The 14270-nt window shown below is 36.4% G+C and overlaps 1 protein-coding gene across 1 annotated transcript in view; it reads left to right on the top strand.

Annotated features, from left to right (window-relative positions):
• The window catches only part of npr2 (natriuretic peptide receptor 2), an 88415-nt gene that overhangs the window by 14486 nt on the left and 59659 nt on the right, over positions 1–14270 (top strand). Inside the window, 6 exon segments of the mRNA XM_056458442.1 lie at positions 727–914; positions 3241–3354; positions 5035–5170; positions 8241–8335; positions 10592–10715; positions 13636–13720. Coding sequence (XP_056314417.1) covers positions 727–914; positions 3241–3354; positions 5035–5170; positions 8241–8335; positions 10592–10715; positions 13636–13720 — 742 coding nt within the window.

The following is a 14270-nucleotide window of genomic DNA, read 5'->3' as shown; positions in this document are numbered from 1 at the left end:
ATATGCTCTAGAGCAGGGATCACCAAACTTGGAGGTTCGGTGTCCTGCAGATTTTAGCTCCAACCCTAATCAAACACACCTGAACAAGCTAATCAAGGTCTTAAGCTGCGGTTACACTGGAGTTTGTGTGTGCGAAATTCTGTCATACGGCGCTGCGAAAAGGGGCGGGATTAAACAAGATGATTAGACATTGAAAAAAGCAAGCGATTGGTCCATGTTTTAAATTTCTGTCCAGAGAGGTTATGTTTTGATCCTCGATTGGTCTCACACAGTCAAGTGATGCGATTTCGCAGGTCAGAATTCACCAAGCTTGAACTTTGCACCGCAGCGAACTGTGAAACTTAACACATGACCCTGCGTTTCCGGTCTGACGCATTCGCATGCGTATGTATGGAAGTCTATGGGGAAAAAAGTCAAGTGTGACCGCAGCTTTGCTAGGTATACTTGAAACACCCAGGCAGGTGTGTGGAGGCAAGTTGGAAACCCTGCAGGGCACTGGACCTCCAGGAACGAGATTGGTGACCCCTGTTCTAGAGTTATATTAATTTCAAATTTAAATTAAAAATCTTTGCAGGCTTTCACTCAAAAATGGTCATGACAGTTAACAGTTTAAACACCGAAAGAGTTCATCACTGTATCATAGAACAGCAATTGTATTTTTTATTAGAAAGTGTAAAAAGTTAGCTTTTGTCTAAAGTTTCTGTATCTTTTTTTACTCCACCATAGTTGTGTATATATGCGGCCCTCTACCAACGTTCTTCCAAATAATGAAGCTCTTTGAGGATGAGGTGAAGAGCCCAGAGGACTATGCCATCTTTTACCTTGACGTGTTTGCAGAGAGTTTAAGTGGTGATGTTCCAATGCCCTGGCAGGGTTCAGACATCCAGTGGAATGACCCCATTAAGCTATTTCAGGTATCCTTACAAATTCACATAATAACATATGAGCTTCATCCATTACATTACCAGTGATGTATGTCTGTTATTCTTTTTCGTTCAGAAGTTGATAAATTCTTTGACTTGTTTTCTGACATCCATTGTAATTTAAGCATTCATATGATTTCAATTTTCTGCATGTTAATGCACTTCTTGTTTTGACAGGTTTTGTTAATTTGGTTAATATTCACTCAGCTGAAAAGTCTTCCTCGATGCTTTGATTGTGAATAATCCATTAGGCTTCCACTTTCTTAAATAAGCGAGTGTGTGTGTGTGTGTTTTTTTAAAGTAATTCTTTTAAAGGCTGATTAATGCAGCAACAAGAAACATTTTATATAAAAAGATTTCAGTGCACAGTATAAAACTAGGCTATGTTTTTTTTTTATAATTAAAAGCAGGTGGTCCTATCGCTCAATCATACTTTAAGTAATCTTAAATTAATACTGTATACACATGTACTACTGTAGCACATTATAATTACTTTTACTGTGATTAAAATAATAAATTATAATACTTACAAAAAGGAATAATAACAGAAAAAAAACATTGTTTAGTATTTATTATTTTATTTAATTGTCAAAAGACTTTTTGTCATTTTGTTTTTCTTCAACCATCTTCAAAGTTTGTATCAAAGTCTCTTTGTGCCATTAAATGTATCCTGTCTTATCAAGCTTTTAAATTCAGTCTTTAAAATTTCCTTATTGACAGATAATTGTGTCAAATGGCTTAGGGACCATTTAGAGAGTGCTTTTAAACTTGATTTGGAGTTGTTCCTTTTGGCAGTTTAATGGGTATTACACAACATCCTAAAGTGATCAGCAAGTTATAACGTGTTTTCTGGATACAATGCAGATGGTTTTATTGGTTCTGTTATTGTTTAAAGTTATGCATAATGATTCAAATGTAAAAAAATTCTCTCTGTAAAAAGAAAATAAATAAAATTACATATAAAGTGAACAATGACATACATTTGAATATTAGTTGATAAAGTTCAGTCATGTATATTTTGAAAACACATTATTAATATTTGTTTGTTTATACATTACCTGACAAAAAGTCTTGTCGTTGATTGTAAGAGCAACAAATAATAACTTGACTTCTAGTTGATCATTTAGAAAAGTCTGTAGAACTGCATCCCAATCATCACAAATACTGCAGAAGACCTACTGGAACCCGCATGGAACGAAGATTTTCACAGAAATCAGTCAAGTTTAGTAAAGGAAAAATCAAGGTTTGGGGTTCTATTCAGTATGGGAGCGTGTGAGAGATCGGGCAACATCAAAAGCCTAAGGTATCAAGACATTTGTGCACAGCAAAGGGCAAATTCTTCAGCAGGATAGCGCTGACATGATCATATTTTATTTTGGTAAAATAAATGTAATCTAGAGACCTTTGCCTTTCATATAAGCCACTTCTGATACCAAATGATCAACTAGAAATTTGCTAAATATACAACTCATTTAATCAAATGGGATTGAAACATTGTGAAGGTAAGTAAATAATGACACAATTTGTATTATATTTAACCATCTCCTTTTGTAAGCATATATATTTATTTTTGGAAATAGAATGACTATATATGAGTGTGTGAGTATCTTAAAGGTGCAGTAGATGATCAGTGAAAATGCTAACCGGTTAGCGTAATAGCTTTGAAACACAGTCCCACCCCTGCCGTCCAAAGCCACGCCTCCTCAAACACGAACATGGGCCCCTTGAAAATGACAGACAACCCTCTCTCACGTGCTGTCCTATAGCGACTCTGCTTATTGCTTCGCCGGCGGCTTGTAGGAATTACACTTATTACTAAACCATACTTGCATATTGTTTCAGACCGAATATTCAAAGTAGCATGTTAAACAATACAGGGAGAGCGTCACAGGTTGACATTGTTCAAAAATGAACCAATGTGATGTGAATATAAAACCAACTTGACCTCAGTATAGTGCAGGCTAGGTGGAATAGTGCTATTGACTTATGATTTGTTGTTAAACTGAATAATAATCTACTTTATCGATTCTGTAAAAGGTCCCTTATGAAATTAAAAATAGTCACATCAGTCTTTTGTTGGGAAATTTTAGTGTCTGAACAACACTTCAGTGCATATAACCCATTACATCAGTCATGCATAAAAAAAATACATACATCAGAAATACATCAGTCATGGTGTCTTTCAACCAGCACAACAAAAAAGTTTCTGAAGACAATCACCTACTGCACCTTTAAATGGTTTTGCAACATTTTAGTGATTTGGTTTGAGAAGATTGTGTTGTGTTCTCTTTATGCGTCTCTCTCTCCATCTCTCTAGTCTGTGTTCGTTGTAACATACCGGGAGCCAGACAGCCCTGAGTATACTGCTTTTCGCAAAGAACTCCACAAAAGAGCATTACAAGACTTTAATGTACAATTGGAACCCTCGATGGTGAGTTGTTCATAGACAAGAGCAGGTTTTGGCATTTATGCATAGCCATCTGTCACATCAGATTTAATCAGAACATTTGTACAGACTAGCGTAGTTCTTTTGGCCTTTTATTACTGTCTTGAAAATATTGAACATTGTTTCTTTTACCACAAAAAACTGTGTTTCTTTTACCACAAAATCAGATATGACACTTAAAAGTGCTTGAATCATAAGTTTGGCTTCCTCGTGTCAGTCCTACTTTCCTGAATCAGTTGTAAACTTTGACAAAAGTAGGAGACAACTCCCTGAACCGCTAGATGCACACATAGCTGCCGAATGAAATTCTTCAGGAAATGAATAAACCTTTGAGTGCATACAAAAGTGATTGCAATTAAGAGAAATGTATGAATGAAAATTCTGCTTATACTAATTATATTACTATCCAACCTGTTGTTCATTATATGTAGGTGCACAGTTGCTCCAAAATCTATTTGAACACTATTTATGTTACTGCATTAGAAACTAAGTCTGAAATTGTAAGTCATTTCAGGTAACTAACCTTTTTTTCTACTAAGTTATATTTTGTAATGACTTTTAATTAGCCTCTTCTCCATCCATCCATCCTTAAAGAGTAACAACTGATGTAGTTCATTACATTAAAACAATTGTTAAGTTAAATAATTAAAAAAAAGACAAACACAAACTCTTTAAAACACTAACACAAACTCTTTAAGTCTTTATATAGGGCAAGTTAATAGCTGCTGTGTTAAACTCATTGTAATGTTTTTCACTGAGTATTAAAATTACTAAAAGAGCTGCAGTTTATTTTGTATTTTTATAGGTATATGTTTTAAAAGTAACTTCAAAGTAAAGCAATTAGTAATCTGATTACTTTTTTACACTATGTAATAAGTAAAGTAATCAGATTACAACTTTCCAGTAGTAGTGAGTAATTTGTAATCTAATACTTTTTTAGAGTAACTTACCCATCACTGGTCATCATTTACTCACCCCTCATGCATTCTGAACCTATTTGAGTTTCTTTCCTTTGTTCAACACAAGAAAAGTTATTTTGAAGAATGCTAGTTATTGTACCCATTGTTTTTTCCTTACTATGGAAGTCAATGGGTACCATCAACCAGCATTTCTTTTTTAAAGTCTTCTTTTGTGTGCAACAGAAAGCGAAATTCATAAAGGTTTAAAACCACAGGAGGGAGAGTAAGTGATGTGGAAATTGTGATTTTCTGGTGAACTATACCCTTAACTATAAGAACTTTTGACGACCACTTGAAAGTTTAGAAAAGTTACAAAATATTTATTTAAATATTTTTATAGTTTATTTTTGGTGTAATGCATAGTTGTGCAGCACATTTAAGAGTGGTTTGTACTATTTGGGGTCATTGTATGCTATAATAAACCCTTATATTAAATGTAGACCACATGATTTAGACAAGCATATTTCTTTCTTATTAAATGAGTTGATAAGAAAATCTTTAAATTGGGTCTGGGAAATTAATAATTAATTGAATTACAGTTTTCGTCAATGGGCAGCCATTTTAGTTTTACATCACCTCATTTCTTCATCCCTAGAGGACCGCTGGCATGCTTTACCCTACTCTCTGCATGGCTGTGCAGATTGACGTGTAGTTTTCGATTTCTTGATTTTCCCCTGTAAGAAATCTCTGTTCTGCTTTTCCTCAGATGGATTTTATTGCTGGCTGTTTCCATGATGGTTTTGTGCTATATGCAAAAGCCCTCAGTGAAGCGTTAGCAGACGGCGTGTCTCAGAATGATGGAATCAACATAACTGCGAGAATGCAAAACCGCAGGCTGTGGGGTGAGTTGAGTGTTCTTGGTTAATAAATGCAAAGATATATGTTGGGAAAAAGCACGTTCACACCAAAGGATGATCACAATATTTAAGCCCTTCACAGATTGAGGATGCCATGACACAGGCTTTTAATGGCAGCTGGACTGTTTCCTCTCAGATTCTTTTAAAAGTGAGCTGAGAGCTTGTAAGAGCTCTTTTGAGGTCGATGTTGGTAAACTCGCAGCCTCTCTTGCGGGGAATGTCGAGGTCAGAGTCCTTGATTTAAAGCATGTCCCAACTAGCTTGTGGATGGAAAATCTGTTTCTAATACACAACCCATCTGCTAAGCCCGCTCCCTGGAGCATGCTACACACATTGTGCCAAACAACAGACCGAATTCTGAATGCCCTGCAAAAAAGCATTTTCTTAATCTGTCTTTTTTTGTGCTTTTTCCAGTAAAAGTATTAAAACATACTAAAATAACAAGAAAAATTAGAAAGAACTCTGCATTTGATGTAATTACAATGAAGAAGAGAAATAGTACATTACCATGGTGTGATGAAATATGTGTGAATGAACTGTTAAAATAAAATGTGGTCCTGATTAGGAATAAATCAAAAAGGTTTCTTTATCACAATAATAGTATATGCAATATACACATTGCAGACAGTGCATTGGTTATCTATCTAAATTTGACCAATCAGATGGGGGTTATTATTACTATCTTTATGCCCACCTGCCCATTAGTTGCTGTTCTGCCATTGGTTAGAGTGAACCCAGAGCTGAAAATAAATAGACATAATATATGCTGAGGTTTTCACTCGTTTAAAGTGTTTTAAAGAATAAATATTTGCACCTTGACAGAGTTTTTTTTTTGTTGTTGTTTGAATTATGACTAATTTTATTTGAAAATATATTTCAACTGTTTTTTAATATCTTTAAATAAATAAATGATTTAAAACATAGCTAATAAAAACAGCATTTTCTAGGAAAATGTTATATCGTATTAAATATCGTTATCCCAATATTCGATAACATTATTGCATGTTGCAAATTTTTCCAGTATAGTGCAGCCCTTGTCATGATTTAATTAGAATGGGAGTGAATTATTGAAATGTTTAATTTTTTTAAATGCCACTTTTTAGGTACACCTGTCCAACTGCTTGTTAACGCAAATTTCTAATCAGCCAATCACATGGCAGCAACTGAGATATGATCAAGACGATCTGCTGTAGTTCAAACTGAGCATCAAAATGGGGAAGAAAGATTATTTAAGTGACTTTGAACGTAGCATGGTTGTTGGTATATGGTGTTGGAGTATTTCAGAAATTGCTGACCTACTGGGATTTTTCACGCACGACCATCTCTAGGGCTTACAGAGAATGGTCCAAAAAAGAGAAAATATCCAGTGAGTGGAAGTTCTTTGGGCGCAAAAACCTTGTTGGTGCCAGAGGTCAGAGGAGAATGGTCAGACTGGTTTAAGCAGATAGAAAGGCAACAGTAACTCAAATAACCACTTATTGCAACCGAGGTCTGCAGAAGAGCATCTCTGAACGCACAACACATCCAATCTTGAGGTGGATGGGCCTTTCAGTTAAGAACAGGAAACTGAGGCTACAAGGCTCACCAAAATTGGACAATAGAAGATTGGAAAAATGTTGCCTGGTCTGATGAGTCTGAATTTCTGCTGCGACATTCGGATGGTAGGGTCAGAATTTGGCATCAACAGCATAAAAGCATGGATTTATCCTGCCTTGTATCAACGGTTCTGGGTGCTGCTGGTGGTGTACACTTTGGGCCTATTAGTACAAATTGAGCATCGTGTAAACTTCACAGCCTACATGAGTATTGTTGCTGACCATGTTCATCCCTTTATGACCAAAGTGTACCCATCTTCTGATGGCTACTTCCAGCAGGATAACGCAGCATGTCATAAAGCGCAAATCATTTCAGACTGGTTTCTTGAACATGACAATGAGTTCACTGTACTCAAATGGCCTTCACACTCACCAGATCTCAATCCAATAGAGCACCTTTGGAATGTGGTGGAACAGGAGATTCACATCATGAATGTGCAACTGCGCAATGCTATCATGTAAATATGGACCAAAATCTCAGAGAAATATTTCCAGTATCTTGTTGAATCTCTGCTTCGATGAATTAAGGCAGTTCTGAAGGCAACTTCTATATGAAGCTGCTTTGACACAATCTACATTGTTAAAGTGCTATAGAAATAAAGATGAATTGAATTGAATTGAATTGAAAAAGGGGGTCCAAATCTGTACTAGTAAGGTGTACCTAATAAAGTGGCCGGTGAGTATATATATATATATAAACATTGGCATGTCATGTGCACATTTGTATATCTATCACTAAAGTGCCGATATCTAAATTGTACAAAATTATAGAAAAATTATAATTATATCTTAGTTGCTTCTCTTAAACTAATATAACATCACAATACTGAATGGTCTCACAGAGTATATATCCTTTAGAAATTTAAAAAAGAGCATCCACAATCAAATGATTATCAAGCTAAATGCAAATATTAGTCATGGATTTCTTTTAACAACAAATTGCGAAGAGTTCAGATGCGAAGAGTTCAGATGCAAAAACCTCTACGTTCCATCTGAAATTTTCTTTGAAAATTGGCATTTTTTTCAGGCTCCTATGTCTGGGTTCAGTAAGAATAGGTTATTTTCATTTCCTTTAACATGAAATAACTGAGCATAAACATAACAGGCTGAGAAAAAAGCTCATTTTAAAGGAACAATTTAGATGACACTTAGAGGTTTTTGAATCTGAACTCTTCATATATTTTACTATGTATTTTACTCATGTACCTTATTATTTTATATATCTCTTATTTTTAAAAAAAGAAATGGCACAGTTCAAATGTAAAACAAATGTGATCTTTTGAAAATATGAAGAACTAAAAGCACTACCTTTCATTAATATATATTTTTCCATGTATTAAAAGTTATTGTTGGCTTGCAAAGTGGGAACAATATATGACTCTTTTGCTTTATAGCTTTAAAAGCAATTCTCAGATAGAAATGTTATTTTGATCCCTGAACTGGTGTTTGTTTCTCCACAGGGGTGACAGGCCTTGTAAGCACAGATCAGAAAAATGCCAGATTCACGGACTTTAGCCTTTGGGCAATGACAAATCTGAAAAGTGGACAATACGCAGTAAGTAGAATTCAGTCAAGCCATCAACACAGAACAATTTGGATTATTATTCATACATAAAAAAGAATAACAGTTTTGAGAAATATAGTTAATGATGTTCAAATTTGACCATGGACCACAAAACCAATCATAAGAGTCCATTTTTGGAAACAAATAAGCTTCCTATTGATGTATGGTGTGTGTTCAAATAGGAAAATATTTGGCTGAGAGACAACTATTTCAAAATCTGTGGACTGAGGGTTCATAAATGTAAATATTGAGCAAATTCCTTTAAAGTTGAAGGTCTAAATTCAGCTCAGGTACATTCTATTTCCACGGATCATTCTTGAGATGTTTCAGCAGCTTAATTGGAGTTCACCTGTGGTAAATTCAGTTAATTGGACATGATTTGCATACGCCTGTCTATAAAAGGTCCCTGGGTTGATAGTGCATGCCAAAGCACAAACCAAGCATGAAGACAAAGGAATTGTCTGTAGACCTCCGAGACAGGATTGTCTCAAGGCACAAGGCGGGGGAGGTTACAGAATAACATCTGCTTCTCTGAAAGGTCCAATGAGCACAGTGGCCTCCATCGTCCATAAGTGGAAGATGTTTGTAACCACCAGGACTCTTCCTAGAGCTGGCAGGCCATCTAAGCTGAGTGATCGGTGGAGAAGGGCCTTAGTCAGGGAGGTGATCAATAATCACTCTGTCTGAGCTCCAGTGTTCTCCTGTGGAGAGAGAAGAAACTTACAGAAGAACAACATTTGTGCAGCAATCCACCAATCAGGCCTGTATGGTAGAGTGGGCAGACAGAAGCCACTCCCCGCCTAGAATTTGCCAAAAGGCATCTAAAGGACTCTCAGACAATAAGAAACAAAATTCTCTGCTCTGATGAGACTAAAATTGAACTTTTTGGAGTGAATGTCAGGCGTTACGTTTAGAGAAAACCAGGCAGCGTTCATCACCAGGCTAATACCATCCCTACAGCGAAGCATGGTGGTGGCAGCATCATGCTGTGGGGATGTTTTTCAGCAGCAGGAACTGGAAGACTAGTCAGGATAGAAGGAAAAATGAATGCAGCAATGTACAGAGACATCCTGAATGAAAACCTGCTTCAGAGTGCTCTTGACCTCAGACTGGGGTGACGGTTTATCTTCCAGCAGGACAGTGACCCAAAGCACACTGCCAAAATATCAATGGAGTGGCTTCACAACAACTTGGTGAATGTCCTTGAGTGGCCCAGCCAGAGCCCAGACATAAATCCTATTGACCATCTCTGGAGAGATCTGAAAATGGCTGTACACTGTTGCTTCCCATCCAACCTGATAGAGCTTGAGAGGTACTGTAAAGAGGAATGGGCAAAAATTCCCAAAGAAAAGTGTGCTAAGCTTGTGGCATCATATTCAAAAAGACTTGAGGTTGTTATTGCTGCCAAAGGTGCATCAACAAAGTTTTGGGCAAAGGCTGTGAATACTTATGTACATGTGATTTGTCAGGTTTTTTATTTTTAATACATTTTCAGCAAAAAAAAAAAAAAAAAAAAAAAAAAAAAAAAATAAATAAATAAATAAATATATATATATAGACTTTATCTGACATAGTCTGCATTAGCAAACAACAGAAATACTGTAACATTATGAATAGTGTAGCTGGTGAAAGAAAACTTTTTGTCAGACATGCTGACAATAAATAATAATGGGTAAAATGTCAAGCATATGAAGAACAACAGTCTAATTTAACCCACATGCCACATTCTCCATAATTACTGTAAATGTGGCTGTGGTTTAGTGGCTCAGCATACTGAACAATATGCTTCAAAATCAAATCCTTTCCTGGTCCTTCTCTTCTAATCAAAAACATTTGTTCATGAGCTTGTAATGGTTTTGTTAATTTTTCAATTTGATGTGTTCATTCATAAATGTGTGCCTGGTTTGATTTAGAGAGTTCTAACAATAAAAATAAAAAAGGGAAAAAAGATGAGAAACGGATGATTATCTAGAAGGTAACAAAGCACATTGTTGCCATACATACCCATAGTTATGCCATTAATATATTCACACTTACTTTTCATCTGCTTATACAAGGTTGCCATATACACATGGATGGGAAAACCTCTCAGATGTAGTAATAAGCAGTTTTATACCATGAACTAAAATAAAAATAGTCCCCTAGTCTTTGACGAGTGAATAAATAGGTAATACAGTGAGTTATTGTCATGGCTTTTTCATTGCTATATATCTAACATGCTTATGACACAGATTTTTCCTTTCACAGATTGTTGGTCACTACAATGGGACCAGTAAAGAAATCTTGTGGTCCCCAACAGAGAAGATTCAATGGCCAAAGGGTTGCCCACCGCTGGACTACCCACCCTGTGGATTCTCTCCATGCAAGGAAGGTAGATACCTTTCTAGTGTAAAATATAATGTCTGTCCCCTTAGAAAATAAGAAACATGTTGTTTTGCAGATGTAACCAATTACTTGATTTTGTTGCTTTAATTAAAAGCAACAATTTGGTTTTATTTTCGTTTTATTTGAGGAAGTTTTCAGCGTTTAGAAGAGAGCAAACACTGCAACTCTTGCTTCTGCTAATGAAACAGGTTTCAGATTATATTACAAAACCAATCCAGACTCATTGGAAATGCATTAGTGCCTCAGCCTGCATTTTTGCGAAATGTAAAATACCTTGCTGCGGGTTTGTTTTGTTGCATGTTTAAGATGATAAATCCACTAGAGGATGCTGTGTAAATTTTTGCGAATCTGAAATGCTTTCTTAGGGTGTTTTGTTGTACGTTTCATAAACACATCCTTCTTGTTCCACATGTCCATGAGAAGGCTCAGATCACCTAACAAACACTGACCTAAATCCTTCTCTAAACCAATCCAAAAAAGCTTTTAAAAGCAAACATTGGTGAAAAGTAAAAGTGCATTGAAAGATTTACCTTGATTTACATTGTTTGTGGAAGCACACTTCAAATGCAAACCTGAGTGATCTGCATCACAAGTACAACAACATACAAATTGAGCTACCAAGCAAACTGACTACACCTGAAATTTGGACCTGTACCGTGTGGAAATAGGTACTGTAGGTTAGGCAAACAAAATCATAGACAGCATTAAGTTGTATTGTGTTATTTATTTTATAAAAAGTAATAAAATGTCCTTTAATTGTCAAAACAATTATCCTGTAACTCATTTTATTGTGTGAAGTAACAAAAGTTGTTGTCAAACGTATACTGAAGTATGCTTTTGGGCTTCACAAAAATATAAGCCTAAAGTCGTGATTAAGTGGAAGCCAGGGTTATACTTTTTTCCTCTATATGTCCATTATCGGCCTGAAAAAATTGGATTGTTGGAAGTTGGATTGAATAATGGATGAAGGCATGAAATGAGACATGCCCTGTTAGCCCCTCCCAAAAGGCATTACATTTGACCAGAAGTGAAAAAAGTCATTTCGAGAGGGGAGAGAAGGTTAAGGTGCTTAAATTGTCAATGAATAATTCCTGGAACAAAACCAGGAAATAAAAGTTACTGTGACCGACGTCCACCACACAATTTTAGTTTACCCAGGACATGACGTCATTATACAGTGAGAGCACAAAAAAACAGCATCACATTTCTGAACGGTCTTTATTTCTTTTGTGCTAGATAATGTTGTAGGTCAGTCATGGATAATAAAAAACATGTAGCTACAAACATAAATTGTATGAACAAACACTATTCTGTTCACTTCACTATTACATACCAAGTGAAAATAATAAAAATTAAACTCACTCAATAATTGACTCAATCAGTCTAATCTTCAAGAAGAGCCCACAGTTACCTTTTCTGTCATGTTTTCTGACTTGAGATCGCTTTGCTTCTGTCTCCCAATATCCTGATCCATTCGCGCAGTTTCATCTTCTCGAGATCTCTTTTGATCAGGTTCATTATCAGATTTACTCGTGGTTTTAAAAAATGAAAATATGCATGACTGCCTCTTTGCCAATTTGAAAATACAAAAATTATTTAGATTGGCCACTATGCCATCATTTATTTTCGCTGCTCACTGCAAGCAAACCAACAATCACCAACCAAAGAGAGTGATTTGTAATGTTTATAGCAAGCACTACTATATACAAATAAAAAACAAGAGTAAATTTTGGGTTCCTTCTAACTTGAAGCTTGTATTTCCAATGAGCCTGCGTTGCACAGTACCCTAATACAATTCTTTCTGGTTCATTGTAAAACTATACTTGTGTTCTCTATTGATAGTAGCGACAGTGATTCATTGATTAATGGAGCTAAGTGGGAAATTTTGACATATATCTAGATTCACAATGAGTTGACTGTCAGCATTTTAGGTGTACTCACACTAGGCATGGTTATCTTGAACCGTGCCCAGGTGCGATTTTCTTACCGCCCCTCGGCCCACACTCACATTGCATCTTTACCTTCCAAGCCTGAGCACGCTTACATCACAGATGATGCGACTGTTCAGTTTAACAGAAGGGAAGCACTCTCGCTCCGTACAATAGAGATTGCTTTAGTTCTATTGCTATGTATTATTTTAAGTCGTTTGATATGCAGTGACACACAGTCAAATCTTTTGCTGAACAGATACACCACTTTTGATGCTCATAAATGTTCATGAAAGTCCTCGTTCTGCACGTATTAGGAGGTTTGCTGAAGGTGCCGCAGACGTAGGGTTTGTATCTTTAATAAACTATGACAGTTTGTGTTCACTGAAAAGCAAGAATGATTAATAAATAAATTCATATGAAACAGTCCCCTAAAAGTGACATCAGGGTCTTCAGTTTCAAGCTCAGGCGCGATTTGCCCTTACACTACAAGCGTACCACACCAAAGCCCAACCGAACCACGCTGTGGCACACCTCTTTCAACTGGACCAGGGCCGGCCAACTGAACCGTTCCTGGCCCAATTCGGAGCACTCACACTTGTCAAACAAACCGAAAGGGGGTCAAATGTTCCTTGATATGGTCTGATAGCCTAGTATGAGTACACCCTGCAAGACCAATCGCAATGACTGGATTAAAGCGGAGGAGCGAAGCTGTGCAATCCCAGTAAAGGAAAGCTTGATCTTTCAGTCTGCTGTGCCTTCCACAACCTAGCACTCAAAACACACCTACAGAATTGGAAATTGTATTGTGCAAGCTTTATTCAACACATATGTTATTGGCAATGCATTGGCTGCTAGTTGTGTTTGCAGATAATTGCTTCAAAGAAGCCTGATTATTATGCTTTTTAAAATTTGTTTATTTTACCCAAAATCAGTTACTGGGTCTAGTTTAATGTAATTTCCATTTCAAATTCCCAGATCATCTTCCTGTCCTTGGAATAGTGGCTGTTGGGTCTGGTCTGGCCCTCATCATTTTCGGAATCTCTAGTTTTCTAATCTACAGGTACAAACCTTTTTTTTATTGTTTTACAGTAATTGCTTTCATTTTCATATCATTGACAACCTGTGGAATAAACAGGAGAGGTGTTGTTTAAGGGTTCCCAGAAAGAGGACATGCTGGAACCTGTGTCTGCCTCTTTTTCCAGTGGATATACGGGAAGAGCTTCTATAAGTGCCAGAGTGGAATTTACATGATTGTTGCCAGAGCAACCGCTGAGCAATTGTTTAGTGAAAACTGGAAAGTACGTCTGTTTCTGAGGCACTGTTTTTGAGATGCTTGGTCTAAATATTTCATTGTTTTGCTTGGTCAGCTGATATTCTCAACAAATTTCAGGCTGTGCTTTCGACCTCATTGCTTCAATTATGACTAGAGCCACATGGAATCTGCAGACGGTGCATTTTCTGGACTGATATTTGGGGAAAATCAGGGGAATTGTATGTATTAGATTTGAGAAATATGTTAAACCTAGCAGACAGCTCTAGAACCTGTTCAGCATTTTTAAACTTAATAACAGTTGCCATTTCTGTGTAAATTCATAGAGGCACTTAAATCA

The sequence above is a fragment of the Danio aesculapii genome, chromosome 5, assembly GCF_903798145.1.
Source record: "Danio aesculapii chromosome 5, fDanAes4.1, whole genome shotgun sequence".
In the NCBI taxonomy this organism is placed as follows: Eukaryota; Metazoa; Chordata; class Actinopteri; order Cypriniformes; family Danionidae; genus Danio; species Danio aesculapii.
Note: the sequence above shows the minus strand (reverse complement) of the source record. Positions and strands in the feature narration are given on the sequence as shown.